This window comes from Suillus discolor (assembly GCF_016758755.1).
Source record: "Suillus discolor strain FC423 chromosome Unknown F5147scaffold_79, whole genome shotgun sequence".
In the NCBI taxonomy this organism is placed as follows: domain Eukaryota; kingdom Fungi; phylum Basidiomycota; class Agaricomycetes; order Boletales; family Suillaceae; genus Suillus; species Suillus discolor.
In genome coordinates, this window is record NW_024541326.1 from 1 (window position 1) to 23035 (window position 23035).

Consider the following 23035-nt stretch of genomic DNA (forward strand, 5'->3'; position numbering starts at 1 on the left):
CAGGTCCCGAGTCGAATTTCGGAGTCGGGGTTCGGAGACCCGGAGCTCGGCAACTGTGTTGGGTGTCAGGGTATCCAGACCATTGGAGATAGCATGTGTCAGTATTTTGCGTTTCATGTTTTATGTTGGGTGAATATGGAATCGGGGATCAGGGACTCGGTATTCAGAACAGTGTCAAGTCCCAGGTCACGAGCTCCGAGTGCCGAGTGCCGAACCCCGAGTCCCGAGTCCCGAGTCCCGAATTTCGGAGGTCGGGGTTCGGCGACCCGGAGCTCGGCAACTGTGTTGGGTGTCAGGGTACTCGGAGCATTGGAGATAGCATTTGTCAGTATTTTAAGTTTCATGGTTTATGTTTCGTGATTATGGAATCAGGTGTCAGGGACTCGGTATTCAGAACAGTGTTGAGTCCCAGGTCATGAGCTCCGAGTCCCGAGTCCCGAAACCCACACCCAGCAGTTGCCGAGCTCCAGGTCGCCGAACCCCGACCTCCAAAATTCGGGACTCGGGGTTCGGGACTCGGGACTCGGAGCTCGTGACCTGGGACTCAACACTGTTCTGAATACCGAGTCCCTGACACCTGATTCCATAATCACGAAACATAAACCATAAAACTTAAATACTGACAAATGCTATCTCCAATGCTCCGAGTACCCTGACACCCAACACAGTTGCCGAGCTCCGGGTCGCCGAACCCCGACCTCCGAAATTCGGGACTCGGGACTCGGGACTCGGGGTTCGGCACTCGGCACTCGGAGCTCGTGACCTGGGACTTGACACTGTTCTGAATACCGAGTCCCTGATCCCCGATTCCATATTCACCCAACATAAAACATGAAACGCAAAATACTGACACATGCTATCTCCAATGGTCTGGATACCCTGACACCCAACACAGTTGCCGAGCTCCGGGTCTCCGAACCCCGACCTCCGAAATTCGGGACTCGGGACCTGGGCGTCCAGGACTCGGATGTGAGATTTTGAATGCATAGAATATGTTACATCTTGTATACAATGAAGACTGAATGGGACTACACTCCTTTGCCTTTCCTCAATTTCTCTAACATGTCAGTGTACATCTTCACCTCTGCCATCTTGGCTTTGATGCCATGATCTTGCTCCTCCATCAATGCTTCCATGCGTTCTTTAATCCACCTCAGTCCCATAAGTGGTGGAGTCGAAGTGTTTTTCAACTTCTCTGGAAGAACCAAAGCATCATCCTCAACATTAAGCTAGAACAGATAAGTCATCAATCAAGGCAATTCAGCTAACATCTTACCGCCCAATACTGGTAGTGAGAGATGCAGGAAGCCATTATTTCATCCCACTGCCATGGTTGATCCGGGATTGTGGTGTTTCCCATCCACCATGGACATGTATATTTGAACACAATCCGGGACGGATGTCCTGCAATTGCCTCATCATCAAATGCAAGGAGGTGGAATGAAAAGACGTCGTCCGGAACCGTGTTCCAGGTTAGCATGGGATACAACTTAAGGATATAAGCGACAGGGACCGGAAGAACCAACACGATATTCTGTGAAGCGGAGTACTGCAGGAGTGGTGTGACAAAGTCTGCTCAAATTCTTAGCATTGACCAACAAAGTCATCAGGGCAGTGGTAACATACATTCATCTCCCATTGCAGCCCGGCTTTAAAATACTTGATCCGGTCAGAAGATAGACCATTGTTGGCAGCTTCCGTCCGATATTGAGAGATGCATGCACGGACCCGCGATCCAGCCATTGCCAATGTGCAGGAAATAGTTGCAAGGCTCAGCTTCAGGGGTCGGTAATGGCTTCCGGCATTCAGAGTGCCAGAAGTGGATGCAGGAGTTGCAGGCATGGCTAATACAGGACTATGGCGCTGGCAATGCAAGTGAAAGATGGTGAAGATGTGAAGATAAGAATCACTGATGGATGGATACGAAATTCAAACTCCGACATGGGCTGACCCGGACAATTCCCGGGCCTCAATTATGTATGTGGAAAAAGGGACTTCATGAGAAAACAATGTTCATTCATCTCCAGCCTCTATCAACACGTTTTGTAGGTCTTGAAAAGCTGCCTGCGCATCCTGTGCGAGCAATGAATACATTTGGGATTGCCTTCCGGCGTAGCATCCGTGACCCGGAAGGTCGTTTCTCCAATGATTCCTGCATGTGGTCGCCCCATTGGGTTGCTTTCCACAAAAAGAACTTACATGTCCAATCCATCTCCAATTTGACCAATATCATTTCTTCCCTCCATCGATCTCGTAGTGCCTTTGCCCTGAGCCAATGGACTCGGTAAACTTGGCATGGGTCCAGTCAGGTAACCGCGGGATATGACATGCAAGCAGGAACTCACATTCCTCATTCCACGATTGATCAGGACCCCCGAGGTCGACTTCAACAGACCAAAACCAAGCCAAAGATTCATTTCGTTGACCTCGGGCATTTGGGTCACCCACTGCAGTGCTAATTTTGAGTTGCTCGCGAAGCAGGGGTTTGTATTTCTGAAGCTGGTCTTGCCCCGGCTCAAGTTTCATCATTTGCTTCCTGGTCTTTGTATATATGCTGGCATGGAGGGAGACTGCCTGCTGCACCGACGTCACCTGGGACCAAGCTCGAGTTTTCAGGGCCTGGGATTTGGCCTGCCTAACGGTTGTTCGGAACAGGATGGCCTTGTTGCAAAGGTAAATGCGGAGATTGTGAAGGGCATCATTGGCCTGCCCTTCACGAAGCGACATCTCCAGGGGAATCAGATCCTCTGCCATGCATCGTCTGCATCTATCAACCCCCAGGTTTGATGGCAATGGGATTACAGTGAGCTCGGGAGAGTTTGTCCATGTATGAGATGTCTCTGTGAAATCCGCCGGGTCATCATCGAGATCATCTAGAATGTCTACGTTCAAGTCCTCAGGTTCATCATCTGCATCAAATCCCTCCCCGAGATGTGTTAGAGCAGACCGAGCAAATCCATCTATCTGGCCTTGGAGCCGATCGCGTTGACGGGCGATGTCTAATCTCTGTGTCTCGGTGGATCTTCTTCCGATCCTTCGGACCTCGATGAGCAATGCAATCTGAGCCTCTTCAATTGCTAACCCTGTTGATATCCACGTCGCCACAGATCTGCGAGAGGGTGCTGCATTGCGGGCAGTTACCCTCCTCTAATAATCTAAGCTCGATCTCCTTTTTGCTAGGTGCTGAGTGCAATATTAATTCAGACCTCGATGGAGACAATGGAACTCAATGTACCCTTTTTTATATTGATCTCATATTCATCCATCGCCGAAGGATCATTCAATCTGCTTGACTGAGCTATCCTCTCCCTGGCTAACCATTCTGTCTTCAAATGTGAGGGTGCTGCTTCATCGAGTCTGTCAAATGCCTTTCCACTTTCCGAGATGCCATTCCTAGCCAGCTTGTATTTCCGGCATAGAGTCCTTTTCATGCGAATCATCTTGCAGAAATTGGAGTCATTCATCTGATAATCAAGGCATTCCTTTCGGTGGGGAGATGACATTCCCCGAGCAGCAGGGGAGATCAGATTGAGCCGTGCCCATAGCGTCTCCATGATCTCTCCATCGATCCGACCAATGCCTTCAATAAAGTTAGAAGCATATCGCACATAGCAGCTGTCCTGATGGCCATGAACGTGCCACAACCCAATTCCGGGAATGATGGTTAGTTGTGGTGCCATTTCTAGAAATCGACTTCGATCCACCCGAACCCGAAAGTGTTTGTTGTATTGACAATTAATATCATAGAAGGTGACAGCCCTGGTGATGCCTTCCATGTTGTGCCGGGAAGCCTCGCAAAGGGCGTAGTCCATGTTCATTTGTCTGCAAGTGACCCATGGTTAACTCGTGAATGCTTAATGGTGGATGTGGCTTGCCTTTCGCCTTTCTGAAAATCCACCATGGAGTGAGGGACAAAGCAACCGTGTCTGGCACAGGCAACTCCCCCGATACCGGTGGACTCCAGCTTGTGCCGAGCAGCATTAGCTTGATTTACTGCCCGGTGGTTGTTGCAGCTTGATTTTTCCACCGTGTCAGCAGCCTCTGCCAGATGCATTTTATACCTGTCCTTTCCTACCATGAATCCAAGCCCATCGGACAGCCAAACTTCATCGAATGGCTTAATGGGATGCAGATGTTCCGCTTTGAAATTTCCGTCCATCACAAATGACCGGGTGTATTTCCAGCTTGGATCGCTAGTATTATTATGGAGGCCACATTGGTTGAGAATAGGACTCACTCATCAAGTGATTCATCCTCTGACAACAGCACATTAATCCCAGGCTGAGGACATGCCGGGCAAAATAATGCGAGTTCTCCTGTGCTCGGGTTATCAGAACGATGGCCAAAGCCATGCCATTTCATTGTCTTCAACTGCCTCCACTGTCGAGCGACCCTCATGAGCTCTCTGTATCGGTCCTTGCAATGTGCTTTGTCAATATGATGTCCAGTAGATGAAGAGGGTAAGGCATTACCGGAACAAGGTGTGGAAACATGCTGGAGGTCATTCTCCGGAGCTTGCTGTAATAGTTCATCGCCGAGGTGCCGCATTCAAGGCTGTCCAGTAGAAAATCATTGAGCACTCTAAGGTGAACACAGTCTTTGGCCTGTTGAAAGATGCAGGGAAAAATCTGTGTCGAAACATTTGAATGTCCGGACTCATGGCATTCGGACATTCACAGCATCGAACCTCCAGGCGATGAACTCCGGACTTGTCCACAATGACCATGGTGTTTTCCTTTGGCTGGAACTCGGGTCCGGACACAAATGGCAGATCTTCAGGCTCAAGCAGGTCTTCAGGTTCATCTTCTTCAAACAAATTCCACCGATCGGTGACCGCCGGACATTGTTTGCCATCATGGCCAAGGTGTATAATGAGTCCCACATGAGCGAGACAACTCCGCTCGAAGAATCGCCCATTCCATTGACTGATCCAGTGGAAAGGATTGCTACAATGTTGACTCCTGCAACAGCCCGTGCAATAGAGTGGCTCGCCAAGACAATCTTGACATTTGTACACCCCATCCTGTTGGCAGATGATGCATCTCCTGTCTTCTGGTGGAGCTTCTCGATCGAGGAGGTGATGTAGATATGATTCCTGCCTTGGCAGCCATTGCCTGAGGTAGTCATTTTGACTCTGTATTTTTGAATGCTTAGCCATAGTTTGAATGACACTCCAACATTGTACATGAACTTGCCATGGTTTTTGGGAGTTGCAAAGGCTCAAATGAGCCTTGGTCCTGCTCGTAAGTATTGTCAGGAAAGTCTTCCCAAGGAGGTGGTGCCTCAACAGGCTGAATTGTTGGTGATTCTGGGGGAGAGTTAGGCATGGACCGGTAGGCATGTCGCCTCGTGCTTGCAAGTGGGACCTTGACCCAAGTCTTCCTACCTTTGCTGCCCCTTGCTTCCACCCTGTGAGATTTTTGCACTGGGGTGCATCTACCTATCTTCATCTTCTTTACTAATGTTGCAAGCAAGGCATCAGCTCAGGTGTAATGAATTTTTATTGCAATATGATGCGGTGCAGTCCTGTTGGCTCATTACAAATTCATTTCCATTAATGGCTTCTTGTCCAATATGGGCCGATTAACCTATCATTAGGCTTTGCTCAAAGTTCAACTTCGCACAATTCATTAATACTTCCACCTTGCAAATCCTTAGCCCTTTCTGCATTCTGATTCACTATGGCAAGAACAGGTCATTCCACCAACACGACTTCCGGAAGACACAGGGTGCGTCAACCACAGTCTCAGAAGCTCACGGACAAGGAGATTTTGGAGTTGAAGAACTACCTTCCTGAGTGGACTGCTGCCAAAAGGAGTGAGAAGCGAGCGATTTTCACTGCCATAGCAAGGGCGGCCAGGTTGTTTGCTCCTAAGTTGGACCAAAAACAATGGAAAAAGAGGAAGCAGGTGAGGCTTCTTTGTTGTGTTGAAAAACTAAATTTTCAACATCACATTCTTTCATCAACTCTTAGGTGTACAAGACTTGGTTGTTCAACAACAAGAAAAAGAAGGAAAGGAAGGACATGATCAAGTATGGGAGGAAATGGACACCCAGGATGGTGGTCTACCAGCAGAAACGCGAAGAGGTGCTGAAGAGGATTGAGGACGAGTCTGGGGTAAAGCCAGGAGATCCTGGTATGTTCAAACATTATCAGGCGGCGGTGAAGAGAGTCATGGCTGAATTGGACGACGACGAGTTGGAGAAGGCGAAAGAAACAGCGGAGGAGTGGTCCAACAACTGTCCGCCTCCGGAGATACAAGCACAAGTAGCTCGTAAGAAGGGTCCGGCATATATGGAGCACTTTTCGAACGAGATGTGGAGGCAATGTGGGATGAGAGTTTTTGTGATGTCGGCTTGGAAGAATGAAAAGGGAGAGGTGCTGTTCGGGATGTGAGTACATTTATCCATTGACGCAGATCTTTCATCTCAAAATATTCATGCAGGCATGATGATAATGAGGCCTTAGGAAATGGGGACAGCTTCATGAAGATGAAGGACTGGGAGGACATTGAGCCAGTGTGGCAGGAGTATGCGCAGGAACAGTTCGGTGAGTGTTTGAACCATGTATACCAGATTGAACATATTGAGCATCACAATTATAGGCGCCGGGGCACGGGATGGAGGACGTCAGGTCAAGGGAGGTCGAAAACGAATTCGAAAACCAGCCTTCGAACTCGAAATGGATGGGGAGGGTATGCCACTCCTTCCGGACATCACCGACACCAAACTTGAGGAGAAGAAGGCCATAGTAAGGGCCTTTCTTACATCGCACTATCGTGAGTTTGTTGTCGCATCACCTGACAAATTGTTCAATGCATGGACAAAGGGATATGCTCCGGGAAGGACAAGGCGGTTGTGCCATGGAGTGCCATTGTACAAAGTCAGGATGACTTCGTGGCCCGGACATATCTTCCGGCAGATGTTGACTTAAAGGAACCTTCGAAGCTGCAAATTTGGGACACCACTACCTTGCTCCAGTTTTGGCTCGCTCGGCAAGAAACAGGCGAAGGGCCCACATTTCTGTTCAAAGCATGGAAGAACAAATGATGGGGACATGGACACCATCTGTCATATCTGGCAACTCGCCCTCTCCTCAGACTCGTATAGTGAGAAAGCAGCAGAGGGTTACCATCCGAAGGCCTCGGGATTCGTCGACAGAAGCCGAGAGTGATAAGGAGAGTGCCACTAATCATACCGAGGATGATGTGGATGATGACTTGGCTGACGGGAGACATCCGCTGAAGAAACCCAGGACAGGAGGTCCTACACCCAAAGGGACGGCAGTCCCACGTGCAATTCCAAAGCCTCGCCCGGCCAAGCCAGCCAAAAAAGGTGCATTACTGACATCGCGAATGGGAGACCTCCTTGCTGGGTTAACTGAAGACGCAACCAGCGAGGTTAGAGATGATGTTGAAATGGAAGACAGTATCACGCCGCCGGCACAGAAAAGGAGGCGGGGCAAGAGAGTCACAGTTGAACCATCCACGAGGACGACCCGGAGTAAGTTGCAAATGCCAGTAGACAGTACACCTAGAGTAACCAGAGCACGGGGACACACTTAATGTAGATATATCTTCCTGCCCTCATGTGTAATGTCATAAGTGCTATTATGTATATGTCAAAGTACTAACAATCAAATTGTAATTGCCAAATGCCAAATCTCGAGTACCAAGGCCCGAGTACCGAACCCCGAATACCAAAGCCCGAACGCCGGTCACCGAGTACCAAGGCCCAAGTACCGAACACCAAGTACCGAACACCAAGTACCGAGCCCCGAGCCCCAACTACCGAGCCCCGAGTACCGAGCCCCAAGTACCGAGCCCCGAGTACCGAGCACAGAAGACCTGGCAGCGAGTACTGGGTAGGTAGAGTATACAAGTACCAAGGACTACCTACTGAGTAGTACTGCAATGTGTCTACTATCAGACATTGATCAATATTTACATGTTACTTGAGTCCTCAAAGGCCTCAATGAGGGTATCTAGTACCTTCAGCATTTCGGAGGTTGACTCCCTTACCCTTTGCATCCTCCGGAGGTCAGCATCTGCTTTTCGCAGCTTGTCGCATGTTTCAGCCCATGCCACCCTGAATGGTCTGTCAGCCTCAAGAAGTTGTGCTACTGTAGGGGCAGGAAGATTTCCATGACGCTGTTGGTAATCACCCAGGCGATCTACAATTGTTTGAACTTGCAGAACATTAGCAGAGATAAATAATCAACTGTTGTATACATACTTTCAGCTTGATCATAAGATCCGATTGGCATGAACTCCTGAACCATGGCACGCAGTGCTTCATTGTTGAGTTCCGGCTCGGGCGATTGACGTTCGGGAGTTTCTGAATTAGCTTGGGAGATAACATGAATAAAAAACATGAAATGATATGAATATGCCTACAAGGTATGGGTGCCTCTGGTTACAGCCGGAGTAACTGGATGAGGTTCGGGAGTCGATTCATTCACTGGGGAAATGCCATGGAAAATGAACATGAGATGAAAAGAATAACCTCACCAGCCATAGGAAAATCGGGTACAGCCGGAGCATCATCAGACGAAATCAAGGTATCCTCCGGACCAAGATACAAGTCCGGGTCATCGTACAGGGCCAGTCCATCTGCCAGAGCCGGAGATGATGGATCTGGAGATATGTGATGAATTTGCACATGTAAAATATGTACATTTGAATTGAGAAACATACCGGGAATTACATTCAACACATCCAAACCACCGGACGATCCAGAATCAGAGTCTAACTCATCATCCGGCCCAAGGTATATATCATCTAATGGATCTGAACCATGTCAGATCAATTGACTGAAATCAGAAAAAACAAAACATACCAAGGGACATCCGGGACTGGGAGGACTCATCCACATCCATTGAAGTAAATTCAGTGACCGGAGGGTCATGAAATCTGACCCCAGGTTGAGAGCTCATGATATCTGATGAGCTGATGCACTGATGAACTGATTGATAACTGATAACGTCGAAGTTCAACACATGGCCGGCGATTGCCGAAAGTTGAACGATGACCAAACAAACACAAACAATCAACGAATTTTCAACATCGTCCTTCAATTGTATTGTTTCTTTGAAACTTCATTCTATTGATAACAGATTTCACCCTGCTTTCAAATTCTCACATCTGTCAACTCCATCCAAATGTCTACTCAAGTTCAATCTACATTGGCCAACCTCAAGGCATCCACTGCTCAACTTGTGGGCATCATTGCCGGCGCCCGGCACATCCCGGCCGGCTCTGTGGACGTCCACCTTGTTCTAACAAAGCAGGTGACCACTCTTTTGGTATGTTGAACTTATTAAATTAGTGTAACATTAATGTTTGTAATGTCCGGGTAGGCTGACATCATCCGGGCCCATGAGAAAGGGGAGTACATCCCTGGAATTGTGGCGTCCTGCTCTAAGGAGCTGATGAGGGTGCGTTCCATGACTCCCCGGGCATTGCCCAACTGGCACAGCATTGGCCACGATGACCCCCGGGTGGCTAGACACGCCTGGCGCAAGCAAGTCCGTGCCTGGGAGGCGTTGGGCGACAATTCCTGTGATCTCCCTGTTGTCCCTAATGTTTCCACTGGCCCACTCACTCTCAACCTTCCATCTCCACCTGTCCCTTCACCTGCACCTGTCCCTTCCCCCACCCCCGTCATTCCCTCACCTCCGGTCGTCGCCGGACCTTCCGGCAAGGCGACCCCCGAGGTCCGGGACAAAGGAAAAGGTAAGGCCACCTCCGTCGACCTGTCGCCGGAAATTGGGGGGAGCAACAAGAGGAAGTCTCCAATGATTTCGGGACACTCCTCCCAACCTCCAAAGTTGGCGCTGAAGGCTCGCAAGCGTGTCAAGTCAACTCAACTCCCCAAGTCGAAGCCGTTTGTGGAGTTGGAAGATGATGAAGACCCAATTGTTCAGGTATGTGTTCTGGCTGATTTCTAACATGCTCTCAATTTGTTGCAGCCGATTTCGTGTGGAGTGCCGGAGGTCGTCCTTCCCCAGCGCACCATTGTGGTAAGGAAGCCCCAGTCGCCTCGGTCACCCAGTTCCCCCAAGAAGCAATCATTTGGGCCTGCTTCGGTAAGTTTGCATTTTTCGTTTGGACCTTACATATATGCTCATGTGTCCACAGCTGACTGCCGGCAGTCGTCCGGAGGTTACGGTGAGTCGTTTGGACATGTCCGGACCTCCCATGTATATTTCCCACTCATTCCCATTACATTAGAAATCTCCCATCAGTCGTCCATCTCCCATCAGTCGTCCATCTCCCATCAGTCGTCCGGAGGCTCCGGTCAGTCGTCCGGAGGCTCGGGTAAGTCTTAGAAGTTTTCCAGAAACTCATGTGTATTAACAATCTGTCAGGCAACCTCCGGCAGGCGTCCGGAAGTTGAGGAGGAGTCCTCCAATGATACTTCCAGTGCTTCGGATGGTGACCCGCCGGCCACTACCACATTTGATATCACCATTCCCGGCCCAGTGAGTACTCAAATAAATTCCCCTTAGTTCATGTACTAACGGATACTACAGAACAACCCCTGCCATTATTGTGTCAAGGAAAATTGGCCCTGTGCGACTCGATTGGACAAGAGGTCCAGCCTCCCCTGCATGTCTTGCATCCGCTGCTCCACCAAGAAGATCAAATGCATCCCTGCATCTCTGGGATCCCCGCCCAAACGGACCCGAGGGAAGTCTACCACCGGCCGGACACGTTCCAAGACACCCGCCCCTGCTCCATCCAATGCTCCATCTCCCTCCCGGTCAAGGGCCCGAACTCGTAGTCAATCTCGTGGCCCTTCCCGAACTCCGGCCATCCCTGCTGCAACTACGCCCCAGGTGCAGTCACGTGGTCGCAGCAAGACCATCACTACCAAGAAGACACCTGCACCTGCACCTGCACCTGCACCTGCACCTGCACCTGCACCTGCACCTGTTCCTGCACCTGTCCCTGCACCTGCGCCAGCTGGTAAGTCACCCATACTTTTCATGACCGGCTGACCTAATTTTTTACTGAGCAGTCAGGTCTTCCAGCGTCGCAGTGCCTCGTGCAGCACTCAATGTTCCCATACCGGATCTCCATTCCATGGCAATCGCGATTCGGGATGGTGCAGCTCGCATCGCTATTCTTGAGGCTCGGGTGCAGGAGCAGGACGCTAAGATTGATACCCTGCAACGCCTCCATGAGAGCCTCCGGCGCACAGTGGTCGACCGGCACCCTTCATTTTCACTTCCAGACACACCGGCCGATGGAATAATGTTGCTTGGTCAAGGAGGTCCCCCCCGTCCATGTCACCCCTCCCCTCCGCACTTTCCAACCTCATTGATTTGGACTTTTCAGTCATGCAACCTACACCCTTGACGCCTGAGCATGAATCTGCTGTGGTAGGTCCCATGGTTGAGCCCACCCAAGTTCAGCCTGAGGGTCCACAATCCTCCGGCGAAATTGATCTCCCTGATGAACCAGGCAACCTCCTGCCAGAATCCCCCGGAGATATTGTGGTCCCTAATGAACCAGGTAACCTCCTGCCAGAATATGATTCTTCTGATGAGGAGATGGATGTTGAGGGAAAGGTTGATCTTCCTGGTGAGGAGGTTGACATGGCTACATAATTGCTCAGTGATAGATGTACATAAATGTTTTTCCATGCATGTTACCTATGCCACAATTGAATCATTCAATGATCACTCCCTATATCCAGAACTCGAAACTGCAGATTGAGGTAGATATCACCCGAAACCCGAACACCCGAATGTCAAATTATCAGTGCCGAACCCCGAGTCCCGGGTGCCGGGTACCGAGTCCCGACACCCGGAACTCAGGATTTGTCATTTTAGACGAACGACATCTTCCAGACATGTTTAAATCAACCTATGTATATCTGTAAACATTTTACTAACCCCCAAACCCCAAACCGAGATGTACCAACCCCCGAACCCCGACACCCGAGACCCGGCAGTCTCGGGTCTCGGGTGTCCGGAACTCGGAACTGGGGAAAATTTGGGGAGATCAATACAATTTGATTCACAATCAAGTTGATTGACAACACATTGACTTAACTATGTTTGCAATATATTTTTGTTTAGACATACCAACCCCCGAACCCCGACACCCGAGACCCGGCAGTCTCGGGTATCGGGTATCGGGTGTCCGGAACTCGGAACTCGGGGAAAATTTGGGGAGATCAATACAATTTCATTCACAATCAAGTTGATTGACAAACACATTGACTTAACTATGTTTGCAATATATTTTTGTTTAGACATACCGAGTTCCGAGTTCCGGACACCCGATACCCGATACCCGAGACTGCCGGGTCTCGGGTGTTGGGGTTCGGGGGTTGGTATGTCTAAACAAAAATATATTGCAAACATAGTTAAGTCAATGTGTTGTCAATCAACTTGATTGTGAATCAAATTGTATTGATCTCCCCAAATTTTCCCCAGTTCCGAGTTCCGGACACCCGAGACCCGAGACCCGGCAGTCTCGGGTATCGGGTGTCCGGAACTCGGAACTCGGTATGTCTAAACAAAAATATATTGCAAACATGGGTAAGTCAATGTGTTGTCAATCAACTTGATTGTAAATTAAATTGTATTGATCTCCCCAAATTCTCCCAAGTTCCGAGTTCCGGACACCCGAGACCCGAGACCCGGCAGTCTCGGGTTTCGGGGTTCGGGGGTTGGTACATCTCGGTTTTGGGTTTGGCACTGAAAATTTGACATGTATATTTTTGTGAGTGTTGTGCTTCTGGTGTCCATGCTTAGAAATAGGATTTGTTGCACACCAGGGTTCAGGTGTGGGGTTTTTCCATTTCAGTCCTGGATTATTGGTCAATGCCACACATGATAGATTCATGTTTTTGTGCTTAGGGGTTTAGATTTGGTGGTTGATGGTAGGTATATGCACTCATAGTGTACATGTATCCTATGTGTTTGATTCGCTGGTGGCTACATCAGCTGTATGTCTTGATGGAACATATCTAGGCTCACCCATATATGTAATACACCCCCGTTGGCCCGCCCGTCTATGTATTATCCCCCACGTCGGCTGACCCGTCTATGTAATACATCCTATGTTGGCCCACCCGTCTATATAATACATCGTACATCGGCCCACCCGTCTATATAATTATACCCCACCTTGGCCCACCTGTCTATGTAATAAATATTTTATCGCACCCTCGGCCCACCGGTCTATTTGATATCCCTTTCGTCGGCCCACCCGTATATGTAATACATTCCACATCGGCCCACCTGTATATGTAATACACCCTACGTCAGCCCACCTGTCTATGTGATATTCCCCTACCTCGGCCCACCCATATATGTAATACACCCATGTCGGCCCGCCCGTCTATATAACAATATTTGCCTTACATCTCTCTTCAGCCCAGCTGTCTATAATATCCTACTCTACATATTACCCAGATGGGCCCACCCATCTCCATGAATGATCATATTCCCCCGGCCCATCCGTCAACATTAAGGATATATATATCATTGGCATACATGGGCCCACCCGTCTCCATCGGAAATAATATGTGTCCCGGCCCATCCGTCATCATCGAGAATATACACAACATGGGCCCATGATCAGTTGGCCCGTCTCATACGGGATATTATGGAGGTCGGGTGGCCCGTATAATACGGAATTTGTCACTGAAGGGGCTTGTGGGCTTTTGCCTTTCTTCCAGCCTTTGTTGCCCCAAAGTTATTTTTGAACTGATTGTGCAATTTCTGGAAGAACACATCAGCCGGACTCCAAAAAGGTCTGGGACAAACTTACCACTTTTTGGGCGTCTTCTGCTAATTTCATTTCATTAAGCTCCTCCAACGTCATAGGCCCTAATGCTGTGACCCCAGTCGGCCTCGGCTCGGGAGAGGCCTCAAACCAGTTTTCATAAAGGTCCGCAAAAAAGTTCCTATAATTACCACACTTTTCACTTTGCTTCACGAGGAACGCTTCATAGTATGGTTTGAGCCATTCCTCTTGTTCATCAGATGTCCATTTGGGAGGGGCCATCTAAATTTGTATTAGACTTTTTTATCAATAGCAAAACCTGACACTTACAATATGACACGTATAATGAGCTGATAAGTAAAGCGAGATGAAAATTTACGAGATGGCTGTACATATATAATAATATCCCACGCATGGGCCAAGATACTGGCATGGTAATGTTTGGCAGATAAGCCATAGTAATTTCGCAGTTGCTCAGCAAGTTCCTCACCTTCGAGAAGCCGTACACAATGTCAGTATGGGTAGCATGCTGTAACTTGATGAAACCAGCAATGGCTTGAACCACCTTCTTTTTCGTAGAAAGTTTAGGTTGTACTATATTACAGTTTGGGGCGGTTGAAAGACTGCATCAGGCATAAGGGGTCACGTAAACCTAGCTATCATCTATGTACCTGCGCCCACCATACTAACATGGTAATGTTTGGCAAATAAGCCATGAAACCAGCAATGGTTTGAACCACCTTCTTTTTCGTGGACGGTTTAGGCTGTACTGCATAGTACAGTTTGGGGCGGTTGGCATCAGGCATGTACCTAAGTGTGTGATTTAGGCTGTACTATATATAGTACAGTTTGGGGCAGTTGAAAGACTGCATCAGGCATAAGGGGTCACGTAAACCTAAGCGTGTATGAATATCCTAGATCGCCCACCGGTTGTCTTGATAAACCAACTCGAAGCTATCATCCCCTGCGCCCACCAGTCGCCTCGATAATACATAAACCCCTTAAGAATCGAGAGAAGTAGCTACTACCAAAGCGTTTGAAATAAAAAGGCCTGCTTAGCGTACAACTCCTCCAATTTTATGCCATTCACCAAAATAAAGGATAAGACATCTTCCAATGCCAACAGCATATCCTTAGCATCCTTCGTGGCTTGACAAGCACTAGTGTACCCTATACCGCTCTTCCCCTGCTGTGATAAGTCATCTTCAGCATCCTGTAGCTCGCTGAATATGTCTTGGACAACTCCAATAGCTGAACGAATCCTGTCGGACACACCAGTTGCCAGGTAATCGAGCAAGAGCTTGTTGATAACCTCTCGAGGCTCGCCTCCGAGATATTTTCGCAAGGGACCTTGCAATTTTTTCCTGAGTGATTTCAGCGCATCTGATGAAGTCTTGTCCCTGTCGACCCGAGCTGAGTAAAGGCATTCCATTTGAGACACGACATGAACGCAACTTACATGATATTGGATGAAGTCTTGTGGGGATTTGTGTTGTCCCTGTCTACCCGAGCCAGATATTTATCTTTCATCTTAGCACTAATCGTGGACTTATTACTGCCAGCGCATGCAATGAGTAACTATGTTAGCATAAGAGATCGATGTAAGAATTAAGCACATACCGTGCATAGTAAGCACGTTTGTGCATTCGTTTGGCCTCTTGACGTTCTTCCGGAGTATTGTAGAGCTTGGGTCGGGGCATTGAAAACAGTGATGAAATTGTGGGGTAGAAATTGAGTAGAGTTCCGTGAGGAGTTGTAATTCATTGTGTGTGGGACTTTTATAGGACCAATTCAACGCGATTAACCAGTGCTGGTATAGATAAATCACAGTAAGCCTAGCTGCATATTCAGGCTTCAGGACCTCAGATCTAGTAATTTCAGCATAAGCATCACCCATCAAATATGCAAGGCTGTATATGTATCACCATGAGCTCACTTGTCAACCTTGTTGATGTCGCTTCAAATCAGCAGCGGCGCCGGGTTTCAATCACATCAATACATAAACTGTGACCTCGTCAGATTCATCAATATTCGTTCAGCTCAATCTCAAAATTATTGGTCCATGAAGTTCATGCGTGAATGTGTGCAGGAGTGACTTGATTATGCGATATACAAAGCAACAAGAAGGCGACTATTCACAACAGTTACAACTATATAACAGTGAAGCAACCAAATCAGACTTTGGCAGCTTCGCCTCGTTCAATGGCTCTCCTCAATTTCTCCTCACCCGCTTCAAGTGAGTCAACCTTGGAGAAAATAGCGCGTGATACACCCTGAACTTTCGGTGTGACATTGTCCCTGGGAAAGTTTCAATGAGGCTTGCGGGCGGCTTGGACAACCTACCAGCCATTGAAGACTCCAATATAACGACCGCGCGTCACGCAGTAGTAAGGGGCACTAGGATTGGCCGCCGCAGGCATGTTATACAAGATGCCGTGGTAGAAGTAGAGGAAGCACTCGTCAGCCATGGCATCTGCTACTTTGGCGAAGAACTCGTGTGATTGCTCGATTACGGTAATTTTTGGCAACTTGTCACTGTAAGAGCCAAGGGTCACATAGACAGACAATGTATTTGGGTCGGCCACATAGTCTTCAGCAGGGATACCGGACAAATTGAGGCCACCATTGGATGAGGCAGTTGTCTTCAAGGATGGTTCACCAGGACCCTTTGTATTGGAAGACGCATCTGAGAATCAATCAGCATGCGAATCAATCGGTAAAGAAGCTAAGGAAATTTGTACATACCATCAGCAGTTGGAGCCATAATAGAAGTTGTCTTCAAGGATGTTTCACTGGGACCCTTCATATTAGAAGACACATCTGAGAATCAATCAGCATGCGAAACAATTGGTAAAGAAGCTAAGGAAATTCGTACATACCAGCAAAAGTTGGAGTCATAATAACATTGACAAGGGCCTTTGCCTGACCAGGCGTCAACCGTAGACTAGCAAGTAATTGGGAGATGGCATCTTTTGGTACCAATGTGAGTATAGTACGAAGCCATGCAAGCACCAATAGGCGTACCTATGACACCATCTGACATATTATCAGAAACTACAAAGGGCGGGGCGGAGGGAGAGGTGTCAGCTTGAGGGACAGTTGATTGAGTCATTGCGACAGTAGAGTTGGGTTAATTGGTTGGTTGGCAATGTCTCGTTAAGTAGTCAGTTGATGGTTCAGTACATGGAGGTAGCATGGTTGAAGATGTAGCCGGAGTTGAAGAAATGGAAAAACAGTTCAAGAATCAAAGGCAGATGGGTCGAGGGAATATGAAAGAGAATGTTGTTTGGCTGTGATGAGCCATGGAACTCGACCCATTAGGCAAGGACAAGGTGTACGTAGGACAGCACTGGTGAATCTGGAACTGTGGGAACGTCTTCGATTTGGTAATGACTTTGTACATATGATGATACTCATCATGCATTGCAGTTCTTTCTGGTGCTAGAAGCCCTTACTCATCGCACATTGTGGTTCTTTCTGGTGCGGTGTCCTTTTTTGCTGCTTATTGACGTTTCCTCCCCTTGAAATAGCATAGAATCAGACATACATGGGTAAGTGCCAGTATTTGTATGACTCAATGTGCATGAGCGCTACGCTAATTACATGTATAGACATTAACCGTGTCCAGTGTGACAAGTTCGGAAATGTAGTGCCCAGGGCACCTAGGATATATCCTCGGAGTCGATGGATTCTCGCATATGGTGAGTCACTCATTGCATGTTGACCACTGGGCCTTGACGCAGCCTCTTAGACATGTCTAATCTCAGAGGCCGCCCTTCCAAGCGTCCAAAGCTTATTCGACACGGAGGTCATAGTGCCTCCGCTGAGCTTCATACGCGCCATCTCAGCTTTGCCCTAAGATCCGATGGTGGATTCGGCCTCCGAACGTCTTATCTTCCTGCTCCAGCACCTGCCGTAGAACCTGCAGAAGCACCATCTCACGTATCCGCTGAGATTGACCCATGGAATGAGATGGAGCACAGTGCTATATTTTCTCCAGAAGACCTTCAGCCAGGTGACGAACCGAGGCCATGAACACGCCGATGGACACCAGGAGTTTGTCCTTTAGTTTAATCAGTAGCACTTATTTTAACCGTAAATTTGCAGGATGACCCAATCCTCCTTTGGCTAAATGAACGTGAAACTTACTTGAACGAGCTTCTATACCTGGAGGGTCGGGGAAAAAATGACCATGAAGCATGTTCTTGCGGGAAACCTTCGCCCTCTTTCAGATGTCAAGATTGCTTTTCAACGGAGCTATTTTGCCATGAGTGTGTTTTGTCATTGCATGCCAGTGCACCACTCCATAGAATCGAGGTTTGTAAGCTATCTATTGCTCTTTGCTAGTTCTCTTATCATCCACCACTGTTTAGGAGTGGAAAGATAGTTTTTTTCACACCACATCGCTCAAACATCTCAGTTTCCGCATTCAGCTAGGTCACAAGCCAGGGGAATCTTGTCGTCGCCCACGCCCCGCCTATGACAATGATTTCGTTATCATCGACGTTCACGGTATACATGAAGTCAGCCTTGACTTCTGTAACTGCGAGCACGAAGCCCCGCATTTCAAGCAGCTCCTTTGTGCCCGGCTTTTTCCTGCAACGGTTACGGATCCTCGAACGGCTGCGACATTTAGCGTGCTGGATCTCTTCCACTTGTTATCTTTTGAGTCTAAGGTCTCTGCGTATGAATTCTATCACAGCCTTGCACGGAGGACGGATAATACTGGCATACGGCCAATTCGAGTATGTTACATTTACATTGCTTTTATAAACAAGTACACTGATATATGTTTTTCAGGATCGATATTCTGTCTTTCTAAGAATCATGCGCGAATGGAGGAACCTCAATGCACTCAAGCGTGCTGGCCGTGGGCACGACCCTGCTGGCCGTGGGCACGACCCTGCTGGCCGTGGGCACGACCCTGCTGGCCGTGGGCACGACCCTGCTGGCCGTGGGCACGACCCTGCTGGTGTGGATGCTACTCAAGAAGGAGAACTCACTGTTTTATGTCCTGCGTGTCCCCACCCAGGCATAAACTTGCCCCCAAATTGGGAAACTTCAGATCGGCAGTGAGTGTTTGATTTGATGTGCTACGAACATATCTAACAGCTTTTAGATGGCTCTACGCAGGTTTCTTTGCAATTGACGCCAATTTCCGTCTCAAGCGCCGGCTTGTCTCCTCCGATGCCAAAGATCCAGGGCTCACACGTGGTTGGGGTTATTTTGTTGAAGAACACCAGTACAAGACTTACTTGGCTGAGAACTCAGGCGCTGTTCAAGAGGTAAGATTTTGCACTCAATGTTTTATCATTATGATTGACAAACTCCTCGTTCTGACAGAAAAGCACTTGCGTTAGTCACAACGCCGTCAACATGGCTGATACCAAGGCTTCGAAGGGTCTGGCTGCAACCGGTGTCGGGACAATTGATTGTGCCCGACATGATATGAAATTGCCCAATGGTGTGGGCGATCTTCAAAAGGGTGAAAAGTGCGTACCTTTCTTTATGATGTCGTTCTAGTATTCATTGTGCTACAGATACCTGAATATGGACTATATTGTATTTTCAGCCCTCACCAGGTTCCCTCATCTCACTAATGTCAATCTATCGTACGATATCGCCTGCCAGTGGCACAAGAAGCTTCAGGGCCGCATTCCTGGACTACCCATCAGGCTCCAACCTGGTGAACAGCGGGACCCGCTCTTAGAGATATCCAGCACATCTGCAAAAAAGATGTTCAACTTCTTCGTGCCTAAATTCCATCTTGCAGCTCACATTGAGGCTTGTCAGACTGCGTTTTCATTTAACTGGACTCCGGGCGTCGGTTGAACTGATGGTGAAGCACCTGAACGTGGATGGGCCAATATCAACCGTGTGGCTACAAGTACCAAGGAGATGGGCCCTGGCTCCCGCCGCGAGATTTTGGATGACTTCTTTGGAGATTCAAACTGGAAAAAGATCACTGCTCTAGGTTCGTATTTTTTTCCTCTTAGAACTGGGTTTATCACTGACGCCTGTAATCAGGCAGAATTATGTCGAATAAACTTAAGGAAGTGGTCAAGGCAACGCAAGAACACAAGCTTGCATTCGAAGAGCTTGAGAATTCTATTACAGAGTCTGACTTGGGTGTCTCGTCACTAGCAACATGGAAAGCTGAGATAGAGGCTTGGGAGACCAACCACACTAAGCCAAATCCTTTTGAACACCGAGTCGACAGTGAGTCACACCTTATGAATATTTCAAGTAGTGTTAAACTCCTCGTAGCTATGACACTTGCAGCTGTATGCCTCAAACTCGTGCAACGAGATGCCAGGGAGTTGGAAGAAGGGACCACAATTTCCCTTCATGCAGAGTTATCTTGTAGCATGCTTATTAGTACAGGTATCGATCTCGAACATGCGCAGTAAGGATCCTATAGTAATGTGTTGAATTTGTACTGATATATTTCCAGGCGTCGTTTACGCGCAGATACTGCTTCACTGGGTCGGCATGCAACAGACACCCAACGCACAAAGATTCTCACCCGTAGCAGTGTACTGCAGCACTGCATCGATGTTTGGACCGGCATTCAAACTTTATATATGCCCTCAGTTGCCAACTTACGTGCAACGGGCTTCACCAACTCCAGGAGTGACGATAACGATGACAGCAGTTGCCCGAGGCCAAACTTTGACTCGGGGAAGGCAGAAGACGTTCAACTCTTGTTACCTTCTGAGATGTGCAGTCTGGTGCCGTGCGATCAAAAGCTCCTCGAGGCTGAATGGTCTCTCCGCATGGCACAAGCCCATGATGCACTCAATGAGTGCCGTTCTCATATCCGCCTCCATTGTCAACTCATGCAATTCAAGCAACAACATATCCGCGGGCAAGGTGCAAATACTCGAGCGAAGAAGACACTGGACGCTGTGGAAGACCATCTTATCATTAGTCACGCCAAGTATGTGTGTGCGTGCAAGGCGCTCGTAGCTCTCTCAGATCATGTCGACCATATTGGCTGGGAACGGAAGCTGCAGCCACTCAAGAAGTCCCATCTCCGGCCCATACGGGATTTCACAGGACAGTCGCAAGGGACTGCAATCATGTCTTGGATCTGGTTGACGTACGGGATGTCGGATGACGATAGCGAAGGCTTGCAGGATTGTGAGTCCTTGTATTGATCTATCATACTCTACTGATTGGAATTGCTAGCGCTTCGCATTGAATGGTGTAAAGCCAGGGCGCGTCGTGATAGGTGGGGCGAAGAAATTCAGCTTTTGCTGGAAGAGATGCAACATATTCTGCTCTTTCTCGACTGGCAAGCACGTCAATGGGACGAGCGCACAGGTGCACGAGTACCACAAAGACCTGAAGACGTCGAGGGTGTGGTCGCATATGCTAAGAAACAGGTGTTTATCTGGCGCAGCCTATCTGAATCGTTCAAGGAGAAATGGAGGCAGGTTCCAGTATCGATGGCTTTGGGTGATGATGTAGATGACGGAGAGGGTGAGTGTCCTTCTCTTGATACCCCTCCTCAAGAAGATTTGGCACATGATACGTAGTATATTTATATTCGCTATTTGTACCTTTGTACCTTGATATGAACACTTTGTTTGGCGCAATGACTTCGTTTGATGCGGTCCCTGAGCTTCCCTGAGACGGGGGAATGGTTCCTTAGATCGTTTACTAGATTAGGCCATCAAGAAGACTCACTTCAGTGGGCTTCGTGGTCTTAGACGGTGAGTGGCTGACAACGGCGGAGAGGTACCTAACACGGAGGGGCTTAGATAATATCGGAGGGGCTGGATTACTGATAGATAGTTACACAGAGGGGATATATCTTAGGTATGGATAGGTAGCTTATTGGATGTATGAGGGTTTTATGCTTATTAGCCAGTTTGATATATCCTTCCCCCAATACGAGGTGTTCATTCGACCAATTTGAAGAAAGCCCTTCTAGATATGACTGATACCATCGTGATCATCACTTCACGAATGCCTAACCCCCATGTTCCATCATATACCATATACTGTAGCATATCATCACCACCAACACTATTCCCACTGGTTTTCAACGTTCAACTTGCTACATACCTAGGCTACCACCATTGTAAATCTCAGTCTCGTCTAACCACCAACAGCGCGCCCATTAATGCCGTCCCCTTGCATATGTATACTGTATAGTAGCACCTAGTACCCCAAACCGGCAGAATACACCTTACACAAATCCACCCTCCGATTGTCAATTGATACTTTCCATGTGAACTATACTTTCCATGTGAACTATATATATGTTCTGCAAAGATCTCAGATATGATTGATCGGGAAGGCCTCGGAAAGTACCGTAAGGGTGGCGCAGCCGCAGTCTGCCATGTTTATTTTGTCACTACAGACAACAATATATGGTTCAATTCATTGGTACCTGCATCGGATATCTTTATCAACTCACATCTTGATAGTACCCTTCCTAGTCCAGCCGCTGCAGATGACGCGCTCGTGGTTGGCGTGATGATTGTGTGTGTGCGTGTGCTGGTGAATACCTGGGTAGAAGCCAAAGCATGCAGATATATTTCGTGAGTTCTATCTATTTCTGATGCCATACTGGTAGGATCTATGCTAATGGAGCCACAGTGTTCAATAATACGGAGGAGTCGCTCCAGGATGGCTATCACTTTTTCTTGACCCAGCATCCTATTGTGTCCATGTGTGTCCCATGGTTATCACTCATGTTGCATCTCACCTTACATTATTCTTCCAGTGTCCGTGCTGTCATCAATTTGGAAGGTCGGCTGTTCACATATGAGACACCCGTTCATGCAGCTGACATGAGTCTGTAGCTGCTGATACCTCAGGCCCTGAGCTTCTGTTCCAGGCGACGTCTCACGAGATGATTCAGGCGTATTCCCATGTGCCTCGGTCAGTGTTATTGCTTTTTTTCTTTTGGTCTCAGTGCCAATGCAAATGTACACAGACCATACGGAACTATCTTTACAAACGAGATCTTTAGCTCGGGTGTGCTACTCTCTGAGTATGTTTCTTTGTCTTCCCCTTACTTCTTACACTAATATTCATGTTGTCGGCTGTAAGCACTGATTTCCGGCAGTTTGAGTACCACTTGAACGTCACCGGGCTTGACATACATCTGACCTTTCGTCTTTCTACAACTGTCTCCTGTTTCTCTTTTCGTTGGTCAAGTTTTCAACTCTAACTGCACGTAAGTGGCAGTTGTATACTCGTACCACATGCGCGAGGTATGCAACTTGACAAACTAAAATATCGGGATATACTGATGTATTACAGAATCTGGTAGA

At 48.1% G+C, this 23035-nt stretch overlaps 9 protein-coding genes across 9 annotated transcripts; 4 read left to right on the forward strand and 5 right to left on the reverse strand.

Moving 5' to 3' along the window:
- Nucleotides 1–163: 163 nt before the first annotated feature.
- On the reverse strand, nt 164–3812 carry F5147DRAFT_763866 (uncharacterized protein; the record flags this gene model as incomplete). Its single annotated transcript, XM_041440667.1, has 12 exons — nt 164–280; nt 450–577; nt 625–796; nt 852–948; nt 1033–1229; nt 1277–1549; nt 1627–1863; nt 2093–2178; nt 2200–2289; nt 2346–3083; nt 3142–3183; nt 3236–3812. The coding sequence occupies 12 exons, from the start codon at nt 3810–3812 to the stop codon at nt 164–166; spliced, it is 2754 nt and encodes a 917-aa protein (XP_041287496.1).
- A 2-nt stretch (nt 3813–3814) lies between these two features.
- On the reverse strand, nt 3815–4726 carry F5147DRAFT_747813 (uncharacterized protein; the record flags this gene model as incomplete). Its single annotated transcript, XM_041439984.1, has 4 exons — nt 3815–4193; nt 4238–4416; nt 4473–4554; nt 4581–4726. 4 exons carry the CDS (start codon nt 4724–4726, stop codon nt 3815–3817), a joined length of 786 nt encoding a protein of 261 aa, XP_041287497.1.
- Nucleotides 4727–4855: 129 nt separating this feature from the next.
- Nucleotides 4856–7050, forward strand: F5147DRAFT_657146 (uncharacterized protein; the record flags this gene model as incomplete). Its single annotated transcript, XM_041434222.1, has 7 exons — nt 4856–5082; nt 5155–5243; nt 5695–5909; nt 5975–6393; nt 6447–6550; nt 6606–6779; nt 6830–7050. The coding sequence occupies 7 exons, from the start codon at nt 4856–4858 to the stop codon at nt 7048–7050; spliced, it is 1449 nt and encodes a 482-aa protein (XP_041287498.1).
- Nucleotides 7051–7629: 579 nt separating this feature from the next.
- F5147DRAFT_657147 (uncharacterized protein) lies at nt 7630–8935 on the reverse strand (the record flags this gene model as incomplete). The annotated part of the gene is made up of 6 exons (XM_041434223.1): nt 7630–7895; nt 7955–8173; nt 8236–8346; nt 8511–8636; nt 8697–8789; nt 8839–8935. 6 exons carry the CDS (start codon nt 8933–8935, stop codon nt 7630–7632), a joined length of 912 nt encoding a protein of 303 aa, XP_041287499.1.
- A 225-nt stretch (nt 8936–9160) lies between these two features.
- Nucleotides 9161–11614, forward strand: F5147DRAFT_819918 (uncharacterized protein; the record flags this gene model as incomplete). The annotated part of the gene is made up of 9 exons (XM_041443656.1): nt 9161–9304; nt 9359–9925; nt 9971–10087; nt 10140–10169; nt 10233–10319; nt 10370–10483; nt 10535–10970; nt 11023–11292; nt 11343–11614. 9 exons carry the CDS (start codon nt 9161–9163, stop codon nt 11612–11614), a joined length of 2037 nt encoding a protein of 678 aa, XP_041287500.1.
- A 2046-nt stretch (nt 11615–13660) lies between these two features.
- F5147DRAFT_778986 (uncharacterized protein) lies at nt 13661–15445 on the reverse strand (the record flags this gene model as incomplete). The annotated part of the gene is made up of 7 exons (XM_041442219.1): nt 13661–13741; nt 13791–14027; nt 14236–14368; nt 14436–14555; nt 14810–15145; nt 15205–15300; nt 15366–15445. 7 exons carry the CDS (start codon nt 15443–15445, stop codon nt 13661–13663), a joined length of 1083 nt encoding a protein of 360 aa, XP_041287501.1.
- Nucleotides 15446–15919: 474 nt separating this feature from the next.
- F5147DRAFT_657150 (uncharacterized protein) lies at nt 15920–16857 on the reverse strand (the record flags this gene model as incomplete). The annotated part of the gene is made up of 5 exons (XM_041434224.1): nt 15920–16043; nt 16089–16431; nt 16491–16565; nt 16625–16714; nt 16770–16857. The coding sequence occupies 5 exons, from the start codon at nt 16855–16857 to the stop codon at nt 15920–15922; spliced, it is 720 nt and encodes a 239-aa protein (XP_041287502.1).
- A 641-nt stretch (nt 16858–17498) lies between these two features.
- F5147DRAFT_747814 (uncharacterized protein) lies at nt 17499–21381 on the forward strand (the record flags this gene model as incomplete). Its single annotated transcript, XM_041439985.1, has 13 exons — nt 17499–17687; nt 17853–18062; nt 18119–18490; nt 18546–18817; nt 18865–19030; nt 19089–19237; nt 19286–19568; nt 19641–19719; nt 19773–19964; nt 20013–20151; nt 20200–20888; nt 20937–21230; nt 21287–21381. 13 exons carry the CDS (start codon nt 17499–17501, stop codon nt 21379–21381), a joined length of 3129 nt encoding a protein of 1042 aa, XP_041287503.1.
- A 1108-nt stretch (nt 21382–22489) lies between these two features.
- Nucleotides 22490–22949, forward strand: F5147DRAFT_719683 (uncharacterized protein; the record flags this gene model as incomplete). Its single annotated transcript, XM_041438767.1, has 4 exons — nt 22490–22508; nt 22562–22640; nt 22696–22752; nt 22812–22949. Coding segments are annotated over exons 2-4 (189 nt in total), but the record flags the coding sequence as incomplete, so codon positions are not given.
- Nucleotides 22950–23035: the final 86 nt, after the last annotated feature.